Source organism: Lactuca virosa, chromosome 5 (assembly GCF_052849685.1).
Source record: "Lactuca virosa cultivar CGN04683 chromosome 5, Lactuca_virosa_CGN04683_v6, whole genome shotgun sequence".
NCBI lineage: Eukaryota > Viridiplantae > Streptophyta > Magnoliopsida > Asterales > Asteraceae > Lactuca > Lactuca virosa.
Window position 1 is genome coordinate 241,722,473 of NC_136430.1, and position 14,930 is coordinate 241,737,402.

At 37.4% G+C, this 14,930-nt stretch overlaps 1 protein-coding gene across 1 annotated transcript; it reads right to left on the bottom strand.

The window, feature by feature from the left end:
* Positions 1 to 11,513: 11,513 nt before the first annotated feature.
* LOC145114314 (uncharacterized) lies at positions 11,514 to 13,527 on the bottom strand. The gene is made up of 2 exons (XM_079050311.1): positions 13,349 to 13,527; positions 11,514 to 12,711 (listed from the first exon to the last, which is right to left on the bottom strand). Exon 2 carries the CDS (start codon positions 12,707 to 12,709, stop codon positions 11,690 to 11,692), a length of 1,020 nt encoding a protein of 339 aa, XP_078906437.1. The 5' UTR covers positions 12,710 to 12,711; positions 13,349 to 13,527; the 3' UTR covers positions 11,514 to 11,689.
* Between the last annotated feature and the right edge of the window lie 1,403 nt (positions 13,528 to 14,930).

Below are 14,930 nucleotides of genomic sequence, written 5' to 3' on the forward strand. Positions count from 1 at the left end.
AATAGCATATCATGTATCACAGAAGTATCTACACATAGCACGTACATAAACTTGTAAGGATGTCGTGGGCTCGCCCCAGGGTCTTATACCATTGTGCCATGGGCTACACCACATGGTCTTCCATGCAAGTATCACAAAGACAACTAGCATACCACATATCACATAATCACTAGCATACCACTTAGCATAAAACTAACTATGATACCACATATCTCTACTACAGCTAGTGTACCACATAACATAAAATGGGCGGGCCTTGGTGCCTTAGACCCATTGGTATGGTGAGAAGACTCACCTCGCACTGCAGAAGCTTCCCGCATGAAATCCTTAGCTGCTACCCTGTCCACTTCCTGAGCTTCATCAATACCAATCAATATACCCAATTAGCAATTATGCCCCATACCATAATCCTTAATCCATGCATGGGGTAAAATTACCATTCTACCCATGGCCCAGTATGATCCAAAACTAAGGCCCAAACCAAAACAAAATCCCAACACAATAATGTCCATAAAACCATTAATGGACCAATTTTCCAAATTGTGCCCGAACCTTTCTAATGGACCTTATTCTAAAGCCCAATATTCTCCTTAGTCAATAATCCTGGCCCCAATTGGCCCACGAAGGCCCACAACAACCTAATCCAAGAATTGGCCCAAACCGAGGCCCACAATGTGAAGTCCATTTCTATATTGGGCCATAAGGCCCAATAGGCCCAACTATTCCAATATTAGCCCAAGATACATTTAGGCCCAAAAAACAGCAAGTCCAGACCCAAAACCATTAGGACCCCAAGGTCTAAAGTCCACTAAGGCCCAAGTCCTCCTGAAAGCGTACACCCAGCGTACCTCTTCTGTACGCTTAGCGCACTGGGCAAAAGGGTTGTACGCGCAGCGTACAAACGGATGATGCACAAAATCCATTAAGTGCTTAATGCTTCAAACCAAGGGACCAAATTACAGATCTGAGCTCTACCTAACGTCTTAATCCATAAAGTCACTGACTTGGTGACTTATATGACCCGCATGAACCCAAAATCAAAGTATAACAATCTACTTCCATGGAAATGACCATAACTCTTGCATGAATCCATTAAGACCTCCAAGATGGCAACTTTCTGCCTTAGGGGCTTAGTTAGCACCAAGGGTGGCAACCCTAAGCCTAAAAACGGATTTGGAACCATAAAGCTCCATTCTTGGGACCAAAAAGATCCAAAAACTCAACATAATAGATCTACGCATTCAATGGTCAAGTTCAGAACTTTATACCTACATCAAGCTGAAAATGAGTCACAAAACCGGATCCATAATCTTCTTCTTGATCTCCATCTTTGCATCTAACTCTACCTTCTTGAAAATGGGCCAAACACTCCAAAAATGGACTCCATAAGCTCAAAATGCCACCATGAATGGTATAAGACGATTTCTAGGGTTTAGAGGGGTGGAGGCTGAAGATATTAGGGTTGGGTTATGAGATAAGGAGTTTAAATAGGGTCCAACACCCTAAAATAGGGTTCTGATCTGACTATAGTACGCCCAGCGTATATACGGTACGCCCAGCATACTCCGAGGAACATTCGCGACCCTCCTGGTCAGTACGCCCAGCGTACTACCTTCTTTGCTAGTACGCCCCGCGTACATTTTGTGTACGCCCCGTGTACTCGACTAAGCCTGAAAACCACGAAACTTCCGAAGGCCATAACTTCTTCGTTATAAGCCTGATTCCGACGATCCTTATATCCACGGAAAGGTGACGAGAAGCCCTACACTTCTAAAAACTTAAACCTTTCTTAAGACCTTCCGAACAAAAATCCATTTTCCACAAAAGCCCGAACTGCCACTTTACCGAAATACCCCTAGGCTCCAAAACACGAACCAAACACCCGGATCACTTCTAATACATCATCCGCACCCAAAAGGGCCTAGATCTTACCTTCCCAAGATCCATAATCCTTATAATGACCGACCTTCGAGCCACAGTCTCAGACTAGGAGTGAATTCGGAACAGAGCGTTACAGTTCTATTACGTCGTTCGACTACACCGTTTTGTTGAGGAGTGTATGAAGCAGAAAAATTGTGGTCAATACCCTTATTGGTGAGGAAGTTCTCAATGGTGGAATTTGTGAATTACGAACCATTGTCACTTCGGATTCGCCTGACTGGGAGTTTGATGAGAACTTCAATTCCTTTGATAAAGTTGATGAGTTCGGAGGTTGTTTATGACTTGAGCATTAGGAAGAAGACCCAGGTGAACATAGTAAAGTCATCCACAATCACAAGAATGTATTTTTTGTGATGTAAACTCTCTAATGTCGAGGGTCAACACAGATCAATGTGTAGAAGTTCTAACGGCTCCGAGACTGATTTTTCAATGATGATGGGATGACCCTTCTTTGATTGCTTTCCACACTCACATGCATCACATAAATGATCATTTTCGAACTTGAGGAGTGGCAAACCTCTGACCATCTCACCAGAAACAAGCTCATTCATATATCTAAAGTTCAGATGAGCAAGCCTCCTGTGCCATAACCAACTGACGTCAGGAACAACCTTTGAGAGTAAGCAGAGTTGGGGCTTGCCGATGATCATGTTGATGTCAAGAGGATACATGTTCTTGTTGCGATTTGACTTGATTAAACATTCATTCCGATCTTCGAACATGACATAGTTGTGTTTCTTGCAGAATTCAACTCGTCGATTCGCATCAGTGAGTTGAGCCACACTTATTAAATTATGCTTCACTTCAGCTACATATGTCATGTTTAAAATGGAGCAGTTGCCATTTGTGACTATGCCATAACCTCGGATCTGAGAGTTGGAGTTGTTGACATACGTCACATAGCCACCATTTGGTGAAAGTTTGAGATCTCGTAGAAAATCCTTCTTCCCCTTCATGTACATGGAGCAAGCACTATCAATATACCATATTGTTTCTTGCTCCGAAGCACAGAGTGGCTGCAAAATTAGTGAGTTGTGGAGTTTTTAGGCTCCGAGTTAGGTTTTGGGACAAAGGCACAAGTCTTAGGCTTTGGTTGTGACTTTTGAGCAATAGGTGTTTTGGAGGGTATGTTCTGAGATTCCTTAGGAAACAAACAGAAGGTCATGGTTCTTTCATCTATCCAATAATCATACTCAATGACACGAGGATTCGGAACAACTTTTCTCGGACATTCAACTTCCGGAGCAGTGGGAACCACTGTTTCTCGCGGAGTTGCAGTTTCATCATTGTGATTTTTTACTTTCCATACAAGATTTTGTTTTGAAGATTTTTGTGAGACTATTTTCTTAACAACTTGTTTTTTGGTTGATGGTACATTTGGTTTTGAAAACTGTTGAGGTTTGAAAATTGAACCATCTGATTTGGCTATGAAAACAGATGAAACAGTCCGAGGAGAGTTAGTTCGGACAGATTTAGTGCTTACAATGGCCTTTTTCGGGGTAGGACTGACCACTTTCTTATGCTCTACTGGACTGGGAGGATTAGAAGGACTTTTGAGAATCTTAGTGGGTGCGAACGAGTTGTGACACTTGGTTGGTGGGTTGACAGTCCGAGATACACTCTTTTTGGAGTTCTCAAGGAATCTAGAATTTTGTCTCGATTTAACTTCCTTTTTATGAGCATTTAGGGCTTCTACCTTAGGATCAACAATATATTTCCTATTCAACATGGGTTTCCTTTTGGAGTGAAGTGAAGATTTAGAGGTTTGTCCTACATAAGGATTGTTGAACACCGGCTTTATTGGAACAAGATTTGTTTTGGAAATCACTTGGGGTTCAAAGTCACATGAAATTGAATCATCAACATCACTATCTAAAGATGCCCAAACACATTCAGAGAATTCAGGTCTAGTTGTCTCAGGAAAAGTTTCCTCAATAACATAGTTATTAGGTGGGCTGTGGTTTGGATTTTGAACGACATGGTTCAGAATACTAGAGTGGAGTTCTGAGGTCCGATTCAGGTCCAGGTTTGTCAAAGGCGTAAAATGCATGGAATCGGGACACTTGACAACTATAGGTTGAAACTCACGAATTAATGATGCAAATTGGTCAGAAGTTTCAGGAAGGGGTGACAAAGGCGAGATAGGGGTGTCTGAATGTTTGATGTTCGGAACGTCTCCCATTAAAGTTAGGTTTTGTAACTCCTTCAAGGGACGAGCAATAGTTTTCGGAAACTCGCTTCCGAGACCAGGAGCTTTTGACCAAGGTTGACAAAAATTGTGAGTCATCCATTCATTTTCTTCAAGAATGTCTATGAAATTATGCAAAGCATCTATTTTAGCATTGAGACGTTTGTTGTCAGAAATTAAAACATTTCTTTCAGAATAAGTGATTTCACATTTGTCTTTAAGAATGATACATTCATCTTGTGACATTACAAGCTCCCGTTCTAAAGACTCTATTTTTAACTTCTTATCCTCAAAACGTAATCTAAGACGACTTAATTCACTTTCCTTCTTCTCACTGGCTTCTATGGCTGACTCATAGGCTTTGTAAATGATGTTCGTATCTGATTGGATCTGGGTTAGATATGGTTCACAAAGAGATAAGTCAATATTATTATTAGTAATCATAGATTTTACATGTTGAACGATGCTTCTACCGGGTGGATCGTTGGTAGCCATGTAGCAATAGTTTGTTCAGCATCTTCATAGTCATTTTCAGATCTAGACGACCGGTATCCTTCATCACATTCAATTGTTTGTCTAGCCATGAAGCACATGTTGCTTCCAGTACTCACATCATCATCATTTCCAAAAGAACAATATCCTTCCACATCCCTTGATACAGTTGTAACAAAAGCCTTTTCACTTTCTGCCATTTCTTGAGCTCGACGTGCATAGTAAGCGAAATACTTGATATTGGGTTTTTGAGGAGCTTCAGTTAAGCAATATTTGGCAAAGTTTGCATGACTACATTTGTGACATACAACTTTGGGTTTGTCAGACTTCGGACTCTATGAGGTTTCTGAAGTATGATTTGGTGTATGAAGGTTAGGTTTGTAAGCAGGTGGGTTTTCTGAAGGTTTTTTGAATGGTTGAGAGTTATTTTGGTGAGGAGCCTGGAAACGGTTATTTTGGTGAGGAGTCCGGAAACGATTATTATATGGCTTGTTGAAAGGACGGTTGTATTTCATGGAAATCAGGGCAAACTCTTGTTGGAAACGGAGTTCGGAGTCCATTTGATCAGGGTTATGGTCGTCCATTGATTGATAGTTAGTGTTTGTGGGAGTAGGAAAGGTTAGAGGTGAGGGTTGAACAGGAGGGATACACGAAACAACAGCAGTGAAGGGGTCCGAAATGGTCAGGTTTGGAGTTTGTGGATCATAGGAACTGACTAGAGGTAGAGGATCTCCAATGAGTTCACGTAGGGTTTGTGCAACATTTGATTCATGACCTTGAAGCTCATCGAAAAGTTGATAGAGCTTTAGATTTTTCAGAGATCCATTACTCTGAAGACATGATTTCACATTTCCCCATCCCTTTCTGAGGCTGTTAATGAACTTAAGGTTGTACTCAAGTGGGGCTCGGACTATCCCATGAGTTGTCATGTTGTTGACCATGATTCGGTATCTGTTTGAGGCTGAGGCAACGGTTTCAAAAGGTGTTGTAGTGAAAGTGTCGAACTCATTGACGACCGAGGTTAGCCGCTTATCCTTCATGTTCTCTGACCCTTCGAACAAATCTTGAAGTGTGTCCTAAATCTTTTTTGCGTATTTGCACAGTTTGATGTGCTTAAATAGAGAAGGTGGAACACCAAACACCATTTCAGAAAAGGCAACTTGATATGCATGCAACTTTTCAAGATCATCAGCAGTGAGAGGTGCTTATCGTTGCTGATCCTGTCTCAAGAGAGTTGCAACAACATCTGTAACAATGGTTCGAACTGGAATATGGGGACCTTCTTTAACGGATCTCCAAATAGATTCACCTTTTTCTTTTCCAAGTAAAAATATTTCCATTCTGACTTTCTACTGATCATACTCTTCAACAACTAGCAGTGGGGCACGTGTAGGGTAACCCACACTATTTGATATTTTCATTGAGTACATTTGTTGAGAATTAGAAGTAGTCATTGAAGTTAACATATCTTGAGCAAAAGTGGTATATAGAAGAACTTTTATCCTGAACACAGAAATGATCGAAATACCAAGGTAATCTCGAATCAACTATAATATGTTCTTATGGATTCAAAGTACAACCACTCAAGCTCTAATACCAATTGTGAGAACAAGGATCTAATTGTGCAGGGACAAGGCTTGAAAACTCAAACCTTGAGTTAATGCTTAAGATCAATGTCTGCTTTTGATTAATAGTTCCAGTCAAGTCTGGCAAGACCAGTCAAGATTGAAGATGAGAATCAACAAAGTACTTCAAGTATTAAATATGAGACTATGAGTATAATCAAGATAAAGACAATAAATGAACACAAGGAATGTTTGAAGGCATGATTTGAGAGAAAGGTGCAAGTGAAGTAAATGTGAAAATATCTATCTTTGGTGGAACAATCTATCAAATATTATTGTCATTAAACACTCCTTAAACAGGAGAAAGGAGTACATCGTACAAACTCAAACACATACATAGGACCTGATAAAAGAGTTACTACTGACACTCTGATTATCCATTTTGACAAAATAAACTAAGTCATATGTACTGTTACATCAAACTAAAAGACAAGACTAATTAATGTATAGACAGATAGATTGATTTGGACTAATTCACCATCTCGGAACATCAACACTTGAACACATTCTCTACTCCGGACACCAACTTCACTTCGGACCATAGACTGACTCCGGGCCATATACGACTTCGGAACTAAGACTGACTTTGGAACATCCAAGGGTTAGGGATTGTTAGAGGTTCACTTTCAGGTTCCAACAGCAAACCCTAATTTTTAGGGTTTGGACCATATTTAAGCATCATTATAGCCCCATACCCTTTCTTAGCTCCAGCCTCCATCCCTCTTATCCCCTATTTCAAAACCTTAAAGTGTATGAGTGTGTTTTAAAGCTTTGGAGTGTCATTTTGGAGCTTTTGGTGGTGAAGGAAGAATCTTGGTGTGGTAGTGTTTAACTCAAGCCTTTAGATCCAACAACTACTCTCTCTTCTGCATGTTCTGGAGGTATAAAGCTCCAACCTTGATGAGTATTACTTTAGATCTCATTCTAGCTTAAAAGTTACCCCTTTTGTCCCAAATCTTGATCCTTGTGAGTATGAAATACTCCATGACCTTTAAGTTGTCCTTTCAGATGTTTTAGGGTGTGATAAGTCATAAAAATGTGATCTTGGGCATTAGTTTCCTTCCATGCATGATCTAGGTTGTCTTAATGAGTCAAGAAGCTAGGGTTTTTGATGTTGAGGTCTTAATATCCATGCAAGACCATAAATTTGGAAAATTTATGGTTAAGAATAACGTTTGAGGACTAGATCTAGGTTTTGGACAAAAAGGGTTAAGGGATTAAGCTCTTAATAGGAAGGAGGGTTGGCAGTCACGTATGCTGGGCGTACCAAAGGGTACGCCGCGTGTACGTGGTCAGATCCTCGATCCCTTGGTCAAATGTGTAGTACGCCCCGTGTATAGATTGAGTGCGCCCAACATGCTCACCGAGTTGACCCGATTGACTCAGTTGACTTTGACTATGACCTGGATTTTTACCACGTTTAACCTAGGGGTATTTCGGGTATTTTGAGTTGTAGTCTGAGTTTTGGTCAACGTTATTTGTAAAGGTGACTGGTAGAGTTTGTTTTTGGAGCAACGTATTGTTCAACTTTTCATCCGTCTATGAGGAGAGTTTTCTCACTGTATCTATGGGTCGAAGGCACCAATGCCACCCCATTATTGTGTTATGTAGAAGGATAGTTGTATGTAGCTTATATGTGTTTTCTTGTTTAGGTTGAAATAAACCCTAGGGCGGGGCCCACTATGGTATGATTGGGTTGAAATAAACCACAGGGCGGGGCCCACTATGATATTATTGGGTTGAAATATACCCCAGGACGAGCCCATACATGTTGATCAGGGTTGAAATACACCCTAGGGCAGGACCCATATATGCATATCGGGTTGGAATACACCCAAGGGTTAAGCCCAGCTGTATGATTGGTATGTGGTACTTTGGGGAACTCACTAAGCCTTGTGCTTACAATTTATGTTTATGGTTTCAGGTACTTCCGATTCGAAAGGGAAGGGCCCAGTGTGATGGCACAACATCCTCCCCTCATGATTTTCCGCATATCGAATAATTGTATTATGATGTTTTGATATTATACTTGGTGATGGTTTTTGAAACATGTAATGAATGAAATTGTTTGTCTTTAAATGAAAAAATTTATCACTGTTTTGGGACGTTACAAACAAATAAAAGGGATTGGATAATAACAAATAAACACAAGTCACTGCTACCAAATATACTAAAGATAATATAGAGTAAGGAGGGTCGGTCCACAGATATACGAGACTTAGTGTTTAACCATATTTCACACATCACGATAACATCTGTTAAACGAAGGGGGTTTTGTTGACTTCAAATTAAACTTCATAAGCAAAAAAAATTAAGACTAAAATCCAAGAATTAAAGACATTTCTGATTCCAAATCCTATTCAAGGACTATGTTGCAAGATGCAATGTGACTTCAGTTTATGTTCAATATAGGTTGGTAAGTAAGATATTAATAAGGTCTAATATCTTCAAATTGACAAAAGTGTTTTACTCAAAATATGCTTTATGTAAAACTTCATTTAGTTGATAAAATCCAAACAAACTCTTAGATTAGATCACTAAAAGACCTTAAGTTCATACAATTATTACCAACAATGTTCAGTAATCCTCATATGCTCGGGAGAATGAACATCCAATCTTTGATCACACTAATTTTGATTCCAATGAAACCACATATACGAATTTCATAATTTGACTAACAACCATGATATGAACCCTAATTTCATTAATCAAGTGAAATGAGTAAAAATCAAGTACATAATGAAGACCAAATCAAAGATTACTAGATAATAAACATGAAATCTAGTTCACATCACAATCTAATAACAAGTAATTAAGAATCTAGAATCGGAAATAGATGAAAAGTTAACCACACATGGCTAAATCAAAGCACAAATTCAACAAGTTAAATCTTCAAAACAACTTACAAATTCAATATTTAAGTGTTTCCAAAGTGATAAGTAGTGAAATGATCTCCCACAATCGTCCTTTTGAAGTTTATGGTCGAAGTTGTCATGAAAATCAACAAAAAAACTCTCTTTAATCGAAAGTTGCAACTCATAAAATCTTCAGACCTCGTTACACGGCCCGTTTAACATAAGCCTTGCCATCACACGACGATGTAATGGTCTTGATGTACTGAAAAGTTTCCAAAGCGCGCCCGCGTAACGTATGCCTTGTCAAGTGTGGACTGTGTAATAAACTACAAAATGTCCAATTTCCGATTTTCCTAATTCTTCAATTTAGCTCCGAAAATCCCGAAGCTTCACCGAGAGCTTCCCTCGAACATCCTATGCATGCTCCAATCTTTAAATCACCTTGAAACATCCACAAAAATGGTGAAACGTAGATTGGTCCTCGATTATGTCCAAATATGCAAAATGCATGCAAAATTACACTAAAATGCAATGCAATGCTATAAATAAACATGAGATAAACATGTGAAAAGGTGCAATATATGCCCCTAACAGGGTTTTAGGAATGAAGAGGTAGGACCGAATTTTTCCTAGGGTTTTGAGTAAAACCCAACATCATATTTCGTCCACATGCCTCTCTATTTATAGGGAAAAATAGAAAACCCTAAAAAATAATTATCTAGTCACCTGATAATTATCCATATAAATGGTAATTATCGAACTGTATAAATTATCTTATTTAATCCTCCAAAAAACATTACGGAACTTCTAGATTTCATTTACTTAATTAAAGACTATTAATTAGTTAATAAATCGAGTCCCTATATTTTTCCCATGTCGTTTTATTGCTTATTTTTGTTATTGTGTGTAACCAGAAATGACTCTACTATTAATAGTAATATTACCAAAGGTTGTAATTGTGTTGTAACAATAGGCACCATTCTCCATCAGTTATTTTCCATATGTTATAATATGATTTAGTTATATGCTTAGTGCTTACCTCCCTACACCATTATTATCTTGTTTGTTCTTATTTTTCTATATGTTATATTTTCTTTCCTTCTTAGTGCTTACCATATGTTATAATCTAGTTTGCTCTTATTTTTCCATATTTTATGTTTGCTTAATATGATATTTTTGCTTAATCTATTAATTTATCTTAATCTGTTACTTTATAATTTGTTCTTTACTTTATGTGGATGGAAGATGGAGCTGAAAGTAGAAGTAACTCGAGTAGGCTAATCCAAATCCACCGGTTGTATGTTGACGAAGAACTTGAAAGTGATTGTTGAAGGTATACAAAGAAGAGGCTAGTTCTTTAGAAGCGCATTCCTTTAGCCAAGAAAAATATAAAAAATCTATAGCATGTATGTATACAATTAACCGTTCAGTGTAGTTGACAACAAGGGATTTAGGGAATTTGCAACCGTTGTTTAAAGTGCCATCGAGGTGGACCGTATCAAGTGATTGTTTGAAGGTATACAAAGAAGAGGGGTATATATATTATATACCGAAGGATATTTTAGAAGATCAAATCCTCTCTATCACCACTAATACTTGGAAGTCAATAGTAAACATTAACTACATGTGTCTAAACGACACATTTGTAACAACTATTTTGTAAAACACGTGAAGGTGTAACATAATTGTCAGTTAAGTTGATTGTAAAGACCATTAGTTGTGTTAAGGAGTTATTTTCACTATAACGGTAATTTGGTTATTTTATATGAATTATGAGATTTCAACATATTAGTTTGAGAATTTTGTTGATAATTATTGTTGTGATTCTTGGAGTCGATTGAGATTGAGTTTAGAGTACTAAATGATGTGTAAATGGTTAAGAATGGTAAAACTGAAAAAATTGGCAAAAGTGTTCGCGCGCGGCGCATAATCTAGATGTATGCGATACTGTATGCCATAGAATGGTGATGTATGTTGTTATTTCGGAGATGGTAATATACTTTACCAAACACAACAAGTCGTGTAGAGGTAAGGCGATGTGTTGTAAGTACGATGTTATGGTCGGAAGAGAACACGACGTGTCGAAGCCAAGAACACAACACTTTTAGTGAAAAGGCGACACATACATGGAGTTCTTCCATTGTTATTCTAACACAAATTAAAGGGAAACACTATTCAATTTTAAATGTGTACAACAGTTTTATACAATGGAAGCCCCACCCTTTTATCTATTAATCCTTCAACAAAAGATTCAAAAGAACTAAAATGCATCAAGTAGAAATTGATAGTTAATGAATAAACATATAGTAATTATACATACAAATAGTAATCAAATCATACAACAGACCAACAAAAGCTTCTTCCTCTGCAACACAACATACGATGTTCTATAGATAATGCATTACCCACACATTTGAAAGCAAAGAACACAGATCACATAAGCCGGATATATAAATGATAGTCATGCAAACAACAACTAAACAACAAATTGCAAAATCCAGATCAACCATAGCTAGTTCTCAACATCTTAAAATTGATCCAACATATGAAAAAAAATAGAAAACAAAGATACGAGTGTGAGCAAGTCATCACTCATGTAAGAGATTAACATTCAAACATTCATGAGGGAAGTACCACATGTTCCTACCAATGAACCTGCCATTTCCACTTTCATCAAGATCATCATATCTCCCGTCTTTCGACTCTAGTTTAACAGCAGCACCATGTTTAAAACCGTTAAAGAAAAATGTATATTCATCTCCTGTCTCTTCAAACGGCACCCATTTCATTTTGCCAAAATCAAGTTCAAAAACCTTCCACGAATTATTTGGAAAGGATTCTGTCAGATAAAGGTTTTCATCCGAACTGACAAACTTTGGGAGAATTAAGTCTTCCTTTGGAAAATTCTTGGTTTCGAGTAACATCAGTTTGGGCTCTGGATTGAGCCTCATTTCACATAAATGTCTTGCTTCCCCTCTACCACTATTGTAATCATAGTCTATGGTATATATCTTACCCTTGAAAGAATGTATATCAATGATGGGGGAAGTGTGACACACATGATTCCATGCTCCTTCACCCGCTATACAAAACCATATTAGACAGTCGAATCTATATAATATAACAAACACCCATTTCGATATTACAGAAGAAAAGACAAGGATAGCACTGATTCTTGATTCACAATAGGGAGTGGGAACAGGAGGGAAATGAAGTCCATGCCTTGTGATAGGATTCACAAGGCAGAAGTCTTTGGTATCCCTCCCAAACATGATAAAGTAACCACAAGTTAATCCAAGATAAACCCTGCCACAAGAATGGGGAAGTGTGGTTTTAAATTTTCCTCCTTCAAAGTCCTCTAGGCAGAACCTTTTCTTATTAGAAGCACGAGTAGAGATACGCATTAACATGGGTGGTTTGGATGCCATAAACCTTTTCTTGTTAGGGAGTGCGAGTAACCTCCATGACTTGCAAACTTCACTGAATGCAACAAAATCAGCAACTCTGAGTCGCATCATAACTATAAAAAGTGCATCATGGTTAAGGTCTGACCAAGGTGCCACATCACTGTTGTCACAAGTTTTGATCCTCTTACTTGTAATAGTCATTCCTACACTTGCCAAAAAAAAAAAAATTGAAACCTTAATTAATGCAAATTCCACATAAGATATAAGAGTTGTAAACAGGGACGAGCATACACATATATAAAAATGCTGCCCTGGCTTCTCAAATAATCGAATTTTACAAAACGTTGCAAGAAAAGAAAGAAAACTGACTCAACGATGAACAGGATCCTAAAGTGATGACTAGTGTATGGAAAAGAAAGTCTAGACAAAAACCTAATCTAAGATACCTATTTCATGATTTTATTGGTACTTATATATAAGTACATATCAAATCGTAACTAGTAAAACCCAAAATGAAAGAAAATATCAAAAGTAAAACTAAGCTAAAACAATGGAAACATAAAATTTAACAAATCAGAATCATATAGAGATGTGTTTGAGAAATAATCTACCCGAGTGAGAAAGTTGTGGCGATGGAGAGTAATTTAAATTGTTAGGGTTCAGTATTGATGAAATTGAAAGTCAAACTACTAACAATAGTGATTATGGCTCTGTCGCACTGATCAAGAGTTAATAGGAGAAAACGGATACGTGATATATAACGCATTAACATCCAAATGCTCTTACACCTCGTATAAACAAACACGCAAAAAATGAGATGTACTTAGAGTAATAATTTACCTAATCGAGGGAGAAAGATGTGGCGATGGAGATTGGACAGTAATTTAACAAGAAATCGGCTGAACTAGTCCTCGTGATGTATCAATTGCGGATTGGAAGGGATGCTTACATACATATCAACGATTTTCGTCTCCCTGTTTGCTATCTTCCCACCCCGGGTTCGATGTTTAGGTTTGAGATTTCTGATCCGACAAAAATAGGTGAAATAAATTGATTTTTAATTAGAGGTGTTTGCCTTTGCTTTTTTAAATGACTTTTTGTATTTTCCAAAAACTAAAAAGTTTAAAAAGTTGTTTGGTAATTTCAAAAGATATTTTAAATTACGTTTTTGAGAAGAATAAAAATGAGAGCATTAAGAAATCACCTGACTTTTAGCAACTTTTGCTTTTTTTTTTCCCTTTGCCCCCTCAAAATTTTAAACAAACACATTTTAAAACTTATCTTCTGGAAAAAGAAATGAATCAAAAAGTTATTTTCTAAAAATGACTTTTTAGTTTAAAAAGCTATCCCAAACACCCTCTTAGGAAGACTTTTTTTTCTTAATTATTTTTTCTTGGCAGTTATCTTTTTGGGAATAAGACTTACTAGGTAATTAATTTTTTGGTTTGTTCGCGTCTGGGTAACTATTTACGAAGTTGTTGGAAGTGTTCACATATCATCATTATGACCTGTTATAGCGGGTTACATCCGGTCATAATGGTTATATATGAACATTTTCAACAAGTTCGTTACCTAGATGTGTACAAAAAAAAATAGCTACCCAAAGTAAGAGTAAATTACACGAATGGTCCCTCTGGTTTGGGAGAATTTATGCGTTTGGTCCCTAACTTATTTTTTTTTTAACTCGGATGGTCCCTACTGTTTATTTTTGTTATGTGTTTGGTCCCTATCTTACCTAAAAAGACTATTATGCCCTTATTAATTTATTTTTAATTAATTTTCTTATTTATGTATTTATTTTTTATATATTTAAAAAAAATTAATAGACCTCACATATATGTATCTCCTCACCCTAAACCTGAAACCACATTTGAGAATTTTAATATGGGTCCTACCGGTCACCATCTCATCTCTCATCCTCCTTAACTTTTATTTCCTTTTCATCTTTAGTGACATCATCCCTTCTTTTTTCGGTCCTCCAACTCCTACGAACTAACACTACAACCCATTGTCTCTTCATCTTTAGTGGGTTATGGTGTTGGTTCGCCGAAGTTGAATAAACAGAAAAAAGAAGGGATGTTGAAGACGTCGATGTCACTAAAGGTGAAAATGACTCAAATTAAATTTCTCAAATGTGGTGTGACAACCCGAACCTTTTTTCAGTCAACGAAAGTCAAATCCCGTTAAATAAAATTTTCAAATTTATTTTTTCCCTTAAATTTTTTAGGGTTAAAAATCATTTAATAAAGTATATATAAGAGTCGGAACCAAAAACACTCGAAAAATCAAGTTTCCATCGAAAAATTCAGCAAAACTCGTCCAGCCGAGTTGTCACACTCCAAAACCGGAACGACGGAAACGTTCAGGGGTGGAGGACGTCATGTACAGTATCACAACAATGCATAGTAGTAAACAAGCAACA

What these genes read in the sequence shown, in the direction of transcription:
- LOC145114314 (XM_079050311.1), bottom strand. Translation starts at nt 12,709, where the DNA reads ATGACTATTACAAGTAAGAGGATCAAAACTTGTGACAACAGTGATGTG.